This window comes from Urtica dioica, chromosome 1 (genome assembly GCF_054948205.1).
Source record: "Urtica dioica subsp. dioica isolate 48M chromosome 1, U.dioica_male_clone48M_v1_H2, whole genome shotgun sequence".
NCBI lineage: Eukaryota > Viridiplantae > Streptophyta > Magnoliopsida > Rosales > Urticaceae > Urtica > Urtica dioica.
In genome coordinates, this window is record NC_142756.1 from 59,990,563 (window position 1) to 60,001,625 (window position 11,063).

The following is an 11,063-nucleotide window of genomic DNA, read 5'->3' on the forward strand; positions in this document are numbered from 1 at the left end:
AACAACGGAGAAAGAGGTAAATTTTATTTTTTTACAAGAAAGCCTTATACTAGAAAAGTTTTCATCTTTCACATACACAAACGTTGATCAAGAGCATGATAGTTTCAATTCAAGAGAACAACTGGAATTCCGAAAAGACATGATGGTGTGGGTTCCTAGGGCGTGTGACGATCTTCCTCCAATCATCAGTGGGAACCTCGAACCTGCAGATGGGGAAGGTGTTTCTGATCCCAAGCCATAGAACGATACAATCGGATTGAAAGTAATGGCTACAAGGAAGCCTCTTAACCGTTCCACCCGAGGTCGAGACTCTATCCTTACACATAGTACAGGCACCACCGTTCTTTCCCAGCTCCTCTGCGGCCTCCGCCGACACCACCGAAAGGCTCTCCACGAAGCCTTTCCCCGGCGAGCTCCGGCCCTGGCTTCTCCGCCGTCCCGGTCCAGGCTCGCGTTCGAAGCCAACGTGTTGATCGCCATCATAATCTCCCAGTCGGAGCTCTCCACCGCGTCAAGCATCGTCTCGATATCTCCACCGCCGTCAGAGAAACGGCCAGGCCTTCGCTCTCTTCGATTTCTTCCAATTGAACTCCTCGAAAGCGGATCGCCTCTCGTCGGGCCGGATCTCTTCGTTGTCCGATTAAGACTCAAAATCGGCGATCCTCAGGCCGCCGAGGTCGAAACCTTCGGTTTCACCGGGCTTGTTCTCGGAGCTCTGGCCACCGCGCTCCCCCTGAATATCATAACCTAAAGGCAAATCCATATAGACTTCTTCAAATAGCTCACCATTCAAAAAAAGCATTATTTATATCTAATTGTGCAAGAATCCAATTATGTGTGGCAGACAAAGCCAATAACACTTTGATAGTGGTCAATTTTGCTACCGGAGAGAAGGTGTCAATAAAATCGACTCCCTCTACTTGGTTATAACCTTTTGCCACCAAACGTGCTTTGTGGCGAGCAAGAGATCCATCTGCATTAAATTTGTTAGTATAAACCCATCTACAACCAATAGGCTTTTTACCACTCGGTAGATCAACAATAGACCAAGTTCTATTTTCTTCCATAGCCTCAAGTTCTGCTCTCATTGCTTCTCTCCAATTAGCATGTTGGCATGCTTGATGGTAATATTGAGGCTGATAATGACTAGAAACTGATAGAACAAAACTCTGAAAATTGGCAGACAAATTTTGATATGCACAATACTTAGAAATGTGATGTGGGGATGGAGCTTTAACACCTGATTTCGCACATATCACATTGCAATGGTAGTCATTCAGACGTGTTGGTGGTGCTCTCTGCCTGTTTGAACGCCTAAAAGGTATGATAGCATCACCAGGTCTGTCAGTTGTAGCCTCAATAGTGATGGATTGTTGATCTGTAGTCCTTGAATCCACGTTTGTGCTTGAAGCTTTGTCATTACTTGTTAGAGACTCATCTCTAGTATCCTGAACATGATCTGCTGGCACAGTACCTGACAAATGAAGATCAGGTAAAGGGAATACTATGTCAGGAAAAGGATCAGCCGGGGCAAAGTCAGATTTAATATTGTGAAAAGGAAAAAAAATTCATGAAAAACCACATCTCGAGATATAAAAATATCTCGAGTGGTCAAGTCAAGTAATTTATATCCTTTTACACCAGGTGTGTATCCAATGAAGACACACTTCCTTGCCCTTGGTTGGAACTTAGTACGATGAGCCTGTAAAGTAGAAGCAAACGTTAAGCACCCAAAAACTCTCAAAAAATTGTAATCAACTTCCTTTTTTAATAGAACTTCATAAGGACACTTATGAGATAAAAGAGGAGTAGGTGTTCTATTGATGAGATACACTGCTGTCATGACACAATCAGACCAATAGGCAATAGGAATTTGAGATTGAAAATATAGGGATCAAGCTACATTCAATAAGTGTTGGTGTTTTCGCTCCACAACTGAATTCTGTTGTGGAGTTTCCACACACGAGAATTGATGTAGAATCCCCATTTTAGAGAAAAAAAAATCAGAAAAGATAAGTTCCTTGGCGTTGTCAGATCTGAAATGCTTGATAGAACAAGAGAAATGGTTAGTGATCATAGAGCAAAAACGAGGGATGATTTTGTGTACATCAGATTTGTTTTTCATGAGATAAATCCAGCAAAATCTGCTATAATCATCAACAAGGGTAAGGAAAAAACGAAAACCATTATACGAGGTGACTGAATATGGTCCCCAAATATCACAATGTACAAGATCAAAGATGCTTTCAGACAATCTATTGTTATTCTGAAAAGGCAATCTCCTTTGTTTAGCAAGAGGACATATGTAACAAAGATCAGTCTTATTGCTAGGAATGTAAGAAAGTTTATGTTTAATGGACTCTAGACGCTTAAAAGACAAGTGGCCGAGCCTGTGGTGCCATGTGTGGGCAGATATGACATTGATAGGGCATGAAGATTCATCTGCGACTATATATAGCCCTTCTTGTGCTCTACCCTTGCCAATCATCTTCCCATTCTTCATATCCTGTATATCAGCACAATCTTGTGTAAAGGAAACAGTAATAGATGGATTCTGCGTCAAGCAATGCACTGACATTAAATTGAATTTAAAATCAGGGAGATATAAGGCATTCTTGAGCACAAGATCATTGTTAATAAAGATATCACCACAATAAAAAAACCGGTATCACGGAATGGTTAGGTAAGGTAACAGTGGAATTATACAACTTCTTCATGCCAAGGAAAAGAGATTTGTTAGTGCAGATATGCCTTGAGGCTCCAGAATCAAGAATCCAACGAGTTCTAAAATTAGAGACACAACCTGAATCTGTATTTAAACAGCATAAACCTGGGTTGGCAGATGTCAGGTTGATGTTGGTATGACCTTCAGGATTCATTGGACTCATGAGCTGGTTGGAGAGCATGCTGATGATCTGATGAATCTGGTCATTGGTCAAATTCTGTGTAGGGTTGGTCTTGACTTCTGGTTTGTCTTCTTGAACGCCGAGAGTTCCTTCTGCCAGATTAGCCTGATTTCTTGGCTTCGGTTTGTAACCAGGAGGGAATCCATGGAGCTTGTAGCACTTGTCAGTGGTGTGTCCAGTCATCTTGCAGTGTGTGCATACGAGCTTCTCTCTCTTGTTGGATTTCCTTTGATCATTGACCGTCATTGCCATCGGATTTGACTGTTCTGGTGCAGAATTGTCAAAACTCACGGATCGTTGCTTTTCCTCTTGGCACACCATAGAGAAAACTTTGTTGATAGGTGGAAGAGGATCCATAAGAAGAATTTGGCCACGAACAGTGTTGAAGGCGTCACTCAGCCCCATGAGAAATTTCATGACATGTTCTCCATTGATGAAATTGACCAATTCCTTTGATCCTCCACATGTGCAGGTACACGCTGGTTTGTAATTGCTCAATTCTTCCCAAAGAATCTTGAGTTTTGTGTAGTAAACACCAACAGTCATCTGATCCTGCGTGAGACTCATAATTTCGCGCCTAAGTTCAAAGATCCTAGGGCCATTGCTCTGCTCGTACCTCTCCTGAAGATCCTTCCAGATGTCCATTTCTGAGTCGCCATAGGTAACGCTAGAAGCGATTTCTTTAGAGCAGGAATTGAGAATCCACGCGATGACGATGTTGTTGTTGCGCATCCAGGAATTCAGATGATTGAGGTTCGAACCATCAGGCTTCGAAATCGATCCATCGATGAACCCTAGCTTGTTCTTGATTTGGAGAGCCATCCTCATCGATCGGCTCCAAGATTGGTAGTTCTCGCCATTCATTTGCTGTGTGACCAAGACCATTCCTGGTGAATCAGTATGATGCAAGAAGAAAGGATCAACGACATCGTCGATCGAGGTTTTCCGAGATGTAACTCCACTCGCAGAGAGATCTCCGATCAAGGCTTCATCGGCCGACATTTTGTCGAGAGGATGAACGAGAAGAGACGGAGAAGAAGGGATTTAGGTAATCACAGAGTTCCGATCAGGATTGATTCGCGGAGAATCGCTCTGATACCATAATACGATCGAAACCCAGAGAGAGCTTCAAGAAGAAGACGAACGAAGTTTGAAAAGAAAAGAAATACTGAAAACTTCATTAATTCGAATTGGGAACGAAGACCCAATTTAAATGTACAGATTTGACAAAGTACATAACTACCCTTACTTAACATACTAAGACAAGGACAAAAAGGTAAAACAACAATCTATTTAAAGATTGCTTATAACAAAAGAAAAGCTATCGCTAATAAAAAAGAACAACTAAACAACTCAGCAAACCAATTACAAAAACAAGCCACTCAATTCCAATAGTCGGAGTCGGAGTCGCCTCCGGAATTCGGCGGAACGAAGGGATTACAATTCATATCTTTAGCATCGTCATAGGATAATTCACAGTCGTACCACTGGGAGATGGAATTTAAGGATTAGAGGTGGTTGGAACCTTCTGGAGCTGGTTCTGGCTCTCCGATCGGGAAGATGGAAGTTATAAAACCGGGAGAATCTTCTGCATCGGCCATTATTGGAGCTCGGAGAAGAATTCGGATTAGGGCTTGTAATTTGGACTTTTTACATGTTTCGGAAAATTCTGCAAGAGAGAAGCTTTTTCATATTTTTCGTAAGTCAATGTGTAGAACTATTTACACCATTGACTTTCGCTGCCTTCAAATAAAATAAAAGGTTATCTGCCGCTATCTCGATCTGTCGTTTCCTTGTGTACCGTGGTTAAAGTTTAAGGAAGGGTAACCGTCGACTCAAACACATTGTACATCATTTCGAGAGAGTGAGAATAATTTTAGTATCGGCGATGAACGTAGAGCTGCGTACATCGACTCATAAATAGAGCAAATCATGTAAAAAAAGAGCATCCATCACTGTTTGCTCCACAACTTTACCAGTGATGGATGCTTATGCTCCTACATGAACTACTTCCCACGATTCTGTTATGAATATGTTTCGCAATTGGGCTATGTTGTCGCGTATGCTCCTACATGCCAAGTAGTTCATCGTGAATCATGTTTCCCAGGGTGAATAAGCTCAGTAAAGCATAATTTCTCCATCGTTGCTAACACGTTCAAGTGGTGTAAATGAACTTTGTGATGTTACGAGCTTTCGCAACTGGTTCCACAATAATAGGACGTTTCCCGATGTCCTCAAACATGAAGTCGATACAATGTGCGGCACATGATATTGAGAATACTCAACTTCATGGTCTCAGTCCAACCGTTGGACATAATGGTACATCCATATTATTCTCACGTGGGTCGTTGTGCATTGACGTACTTCTTGAAGTCATCAACCTCCATCGGCAAGAACACGGAGGATATCTCATAAGCGAGGGAATAGGCACACCGGGACCTGTAAATGAATAACGTACAAATTTATATTTAAACTTCTATAACATAACAGTTCTATATTTAAGCATTTAAAAATAACTTCTTACTGCTTCGGCGACTCCAGCTATCATGTTCTTGAAATGATGGGATTTTACTTTATTGAACACGATATTTGCGGGGATGAAAAACTTGCTAATTAGATGGCCTACTTTTTTTTTCTTACCTGGATTCACCATCTCCGGAATTTTTTTTTTGCTTCGCACTCTGAGATCGATAAAGAGACATACCCGAGGGCACTATGCCCGAGCCTCGACCGAGACCCTCGTACCGCCTAGCAAATCTTTTTGAGGCTTATTCCTTATGGTTCTTTTTAAATTGTCTAAACAACTCTCTTTCAAACTCGACTTCTTCACCTTCGACCTGCGTTAATATCATAACTCTTCTTCTTTTGCGTCTTTTGGGTGCTTTCTAGAAGCATTTCTCGGATCTCGGTTCGAACCTCGGGAGGAACTTTTCGGCATGGCCTCGCATTTTTCCAAGGATTGTTACCACTTAAGTGGTAGTTTATACGAGTTATCCTGCCACCTTTCATTTTCAAATCACAAAAGTGGCACATGAACCAGCTCGCCTCTCTTTGGATGAGCGTATAATATTTTCTTGGTCCTTTGTAGGTAATTTATGTAAATAAAAAAATCGCAACTTAACAATCACAATTTATAATTCGCAATTTCTTAATCACAATCACACTCACAATTCTTGATTCGTATTTTGTAAAATCCCAATTTAATAATTCTAATTTCAATATCACAATTTTCCATACACAATCATAAATTCCAATTCACAATTCCGAAATCAGAGCCAAATCATAATTTTCTACACTAACCTCAATAAAATAATGATTCTGAAAATTTTGAACACACCAAAAATGGGTGGTGGGTGTCGGAAAATTGAAAACTCGTCGGAACTTTACAAAAAATTGGGGATCTGAAAGATAATAAAGTACTTATGTCAAATATGCAAAAAATTTCAACAAAGCTCGAGTTAAATCAATGTAAAAAAACAAAACAAAAACAAAAAGCATCATAACCCTAACTTTGGATCTCGTCGTGCATTCAATCCCGACATATCGGTGGTTATCGTCGTCTTTGTATAAGAACTCTTCCGTGATCGTCGATTTCACACAGAGATGAAGGCGAAATGGTGATTATCGCCTAAATTGTTTAAGATTTTGACTCTGGGTGTCGACTTGCTCTGGTAAGTCTCCGATGATTTTTTTTTCATTTTTGGACGATATTTTGCAATATATAACTAAGCAATATGTCGCGATATTTTAAAAATGGGCGATATTCGGCGATATAATAACGATATTATATCAAACGATAACGTTTATATGCAATTTTTTACTAAGACCCTTAATAAAACAATATATCGGCGATATATAGCTTGATATCGACGATATTTTGATCATTGGGTTAAACGACATCCTCTTAACATACCTTGAATAAGTTTATTAATATTATTTTTTTTTAAAAAAAGTTAATTAATATTATAAAAATGGAATTAATTAGAGATATTCTCCTGTCACTTTTTTCTTTCCTTTTAGAAATACCTCTGATTTACACATTTTTCCACTAAAAAAACATTAATTTGGAAATAAACATGAAATAGGACATATATGCCCACCGCTAAAGACAAAGATGGGAAAAGCATTAATTTGGTCATTTCCAGTTAATATTTGCCTATGCCTTTTATCTGTGTCTACAATGGAGGCTTTGTATAAATAACCTTATAATGAATTTTCTTTACATCATTAGCCTTTTAGGTAAACAATTTGCAAGGCTAACTCTCCCCTTTAATGAAATAAATCAAATACCTATCATATCATTTTCTAAAAAAAAATGTAAAATAAAAATAGTAATCAGATCTCTTTATTATATTATTTTTATATTTAAAAAAACGAATTTAAAATAAAATATTTAGGTCATAAGCATTTCATCCTCACTAATGGAAACTACTCACCCTAATCTAATCCAACTTTTTTTCCTTAGTCTTTCTTCTTCTTTAATGGAAATCTCACCCTAATCATCATTTCCAGCTTCAAAATTCGTGAGAAAGAACTCAAGGCTTCCATTGTTGAGTTCAACAAGTTGAAGAAATCAAACATTTGTAAGTTTATCTCAAATTTCTTACTTTAAATCTCTTATTTACGGAATATTTATATTACTAAGTAAGAATTTTGTAGTTGAGAGTTTAAAAATACTAAAAATGTATCAAGTGTGTGATTTATATTTTTTCTGGACTGAAAGCCTGAAAGTTTCGGAAGTTTTCGAGGAAAAACGAAGAGGTACGACCAGGTCAACTATTCTGGAAAATTTCTCAGTCGGCTTGGTCGACTTGGTTGAACCGGTTGATTTGGTCATTCTAGTCGACCCAAGAACTCATATTGTGAATTTTTTTTTTATATTTTATTTGTAAAATCCATAATTTTTTTTTATTGATCTTGTTGATATTTTTTGTACTCGGGTAGTGAAATTTTATATATTCTAGTTGCTAATAATTTTTGTTTTTGAAGGTTATGGCGGAGAGTGTTGTGTATTTTCAATATGATGGTGAATGGAGAAAGAAAGACGGAGAGTCATACGAATGGAGTTCAATGAATGAAGACTTAAAAAGTATGATACTAGACGACGTAAATAATGTTACATTCTCTTGTTTTGTTGAAAGAATACGTGAAAGGCTTCTTGTGAACACATCAACAAGGTTGAAGTTGAGCTATATATCTTTGATCTCAAAACCAGCGAGACCTAAGTATATTTTGGATGATATTGACGTCAAGTGTTATCTTTTAGACCGTTGTGCCGTATCTCATTGTCGAAGTGTGTTGTATGTCGAGCTTATTTAAGAGAGCGAACGTAACGAGGATGAAGCAAATGAAATGCACGAGAAGGAGATAGAAGAAGAAATTCGAGATGACTATTTTGATGTTCACATTGAGGCTCCGATATCGTCCGATGTTCCTTTTACATCCATCCAAAAAGGTAATCTTCCAAGTGAGCCTACTTTTGAGCACACATCCGATCGAGATGATATGACCATACGTTCAAATATGGGTATTGAAATAGATCATTGTGAGATATTAGAAACCAATGATTGTTGTACGGCATACAACTATGAAGATGGTCTAAATGTTTTCATCGGAGAAGAATTCAAGAGCAAAGAAGACGTTAAGAATTTGGTCATCGATGCCTCACTAAAAGCTTGTTTCGATTTCAAAATTATAAAGTCGACGAAGACATTGTTTGTGGTGAAGTGTGTAGTTGAGGATTGCGAATGGAAGTTGCGAGCGGCGATCGTCCCAAACTCTGATAATTTCTCTATCCGAACATACAATAATATACATCCATTTTCTTCTAATGCCGTGGATAAGAGAAACCGACAAGCGACTGCGAGTTTAGTAGCCGACATGTTGAGAAAAGAATACCCGGGCCAACTTGATACACCGGTTCTGAAGGCGATCATGAATACTATGAAGAATCGCGGGGTGACAATATCGTACCACAAAGCTTGGAGGGCTAAACAAATGGCAGCAAGTGGTATTAGAGGTGCACCACATGAGCTTTACGTTACTTCCCCGTTACTTGCACATGTTGAAAAAATTAAACCCCGGAACGGTCACACATTTGGTTGTAGACGATAATCAAGTGTTCAAGTATTTTTTTCATGGCGTTGGGGGCATGCATTGAGGGTTCAAGGCAATGAGGAAGGTGATTGTCGTGGATGATACTTTTTTGAAGACTAAGTATAGAGGTACAATGATTGTTGCCACAGCTCAAGATGGTAACTACCACCAATATCCTCTCGCATTCGCGGTTGTTGACTCGGAGAATAATGATTCATGGAGGTGGTTTATGACAAAACTACAAGAGATAATACCTGATGATGATGAGTTGGTCTTCATCTCAGATCGACATCAAAGTATACTCAAAGCATTGGCCGAGGTCTACAAAAAGTCAACACATGGATTATGCGCATGGCATCTTTCTCAAAATATCAAGACACGGGTTAAGAGTAAAGCACGTGACGACCCTGAAGTTGATAAGGAAAAAAGAAAAAAAAGGTAAGACATATCGTTCTGTAGCAACTAAGTTCATGGATATTGTCGAGTCAAACACAATATCAGAATTCAACCAACTCTACGGTGACTATAAAAGTAGGTATCCAAAAGCAACGGAATACCTTGAAAATAGTGTTGAAGTTGGAAAATGGGCTAGATGTTATTTTCCGGGTTCTCGTTACAACATCTTAAGTACAAATGGCGTCGAGTGCATCAATGGGGTGTTGAAGAAAGCAAGAGCGTATCCTTTGATACCTTTGGCCGATGCAATTGTGGAAAAAATTTCTGAATGGTTTAATAGGCATCGGAAGGAGTCATGTTTAGGATCTTCCTCTCAACTCTTAACTCCAGCGATTGAGAAGGAATTACATTCAAGATACAAGAAGTCGACGTTCTATGAAGTTCGAGAGTTGAACATGAGTACTCTTGAGTTCCACGTAACAGGAGAAGATGGTAGTTTTTTAGTGGATTTGGAGAAGAAAACTTGTACTTGTAAAGTTTTTGATATTGATAAAATTCCATGTGCACATGCCCTAGCTGCTTTTCCCGGTGGTCCAAACAACATGTATACTTTATGCTCGAAGTATTACGTGAAAGAGTTATGGTCATTGGCTTTGGCTTATGTTCAGACAATCTACCCTGTTCCAGAATTGTTAGAGTGTATAGTCCCAGATGACGTGCAAGACATAAAAGTCTACGCTCCAGAGTTCAAAGCCAAGCGTAGAAGACTCCAACAAACGAGATTTCCTTCAGTTGGAGAATACCGAAAGCGTAAGATTAGAAGTTTTGGTCAATCTAGTTGAAATTTGACATGATATTGTGTATTTCTTAACATTATGTTATTTATACTATTTTGTTTTATTTGAATGTTGAACTTAATTAACTATTTTCATGATATTATATTTTCTACTTATTTATTTATTTTTGTTTAATCTTTAGTTTTAAATTTTGAAAATATTTGATTAACCAGGTCGACTAGTGTTGAGTTGAACCTGTTTTCTAAATTTTGAATGAAAAACAAAGACAACCACAACCTAGTTTACGTGGTCGCCCAAACAGAGAGCACACTAATCTAAATATTTGTTCGACCGGAACTACCAAAGGCCGGTTGAATCAGTCGCCTAATAATGAACAAAAACTGGTTCATAATTACTAGTTCGACTGAGATGACAAAATATACGTCGAACTAGTCGTCCTAATAATGAAAAAAAACTGGAGTATTTTTCATGCCAACGAGTTCAACTAGTTCGACATGTACAAGTGGTTAGGTTAGTAATAGAGTTGTTCAACTAGTTCAACGCGTCATAAATGGTTGTTCTGGTCGAATTAGTCTTATACTGACAACTAGTTGAGAGTCGTCCTAATTGGCTTGTTCAAAATAACACAACTAATGTCTATTTGAACCAGTTGTCTCGGTCGACATATGAATTTAATAGTGAGTCTTTATAGTCAAACTTAATTAGTAATATAACATAGTCTTCATGATGATGAGAAAAACTCATTAGTCATATTTAATTTCTCAATTAACATAAAATTGATATTTCATCATGTAAGTATAACTTGAGAACTTGGCTAACTAGAGAATAGTCGACTAGTTGTTATATACGGTCTTTCTGGTCGTACTAG

General features: G+C 38.4%; 2 protein-coding genes across 2 annotated transcripts; one reads left to right on the forward strand and one right to left on the reverse strand.

Annotated features, from left to right (window-relative positions):
- Positions 1-782: 782 nt before the first annotated feature.
- Positions 783-3,908, reverse strand: LOC149408309 (uncharacterized). Its single transcript, XM_089625018.1, has 3 exons — positions 2,831-3,908; positions 2,476-2,571; positions 783-1,474 (listed from the first exon to the last, which is right to left on the reverse strand). Exons 1-3 carry the CDS (start codon positions 3,906-3,908, stop codon positions 783-785), a joined length of 1,866 nt encoding a protein of 621 aa, XP_089481144.1.
- Positions 3,909-9,078: 5,170 nt separating this feature from the next.
- Positions 9,079-10,240, forward strand: LOC149408310 (uncharacterized). Its single transcript, XM_089625027.1, has 2 exons — positions 9,079-9,440; positions 9,538-10,240. Exons 1-2 carry the CDS (start codon positions 9,079-9,081, stop codon positions 10,238-10,240), a joined length of 1,065 nt encoding a protein of 354 aa, XP_089481153.1.
- The last annotated feature ends 823 nt before the right edge of the window (positions 10,241-11,063 follow it).

Coding starts and splice junctions, on each gene's coding strand:
- LOC149408310 (XM_089625027.1), top strand. CDS start 9,079: ATGAGGAAGGTGATTGTCGTGGATGATACTTTTTTGAAGACTAAGTAT. Junction 9,441..9,537: donor AAGGAAAAAAGAAAAAAAAG/GTAAGACATATC, acceptor CTATAAAAGTAG/GTATCCAAAAGCAACGGAAT.
- LOC149408309 (XM_089625018.1), bottom strand. CDS start 3,908: ATGTCGGCCGATGAAGCCTTGATCGGAGATCTCTCTGCGAGTGGAGTT. Junction 2,572..2,830: donor CCTGACATCTGCCAACCCAG/GTTTATGCTGTT, acceptor ATTTAATGTCAG/TGCATTGCTTGACGCAGAAT. Junction 1,475..2,475: donor TGGGAAGATGATTGGCAAGG/GTAGAGCACAAG, acceptor TTCATTTGTCAG/GTACTGTGCCAGCAGATCAT.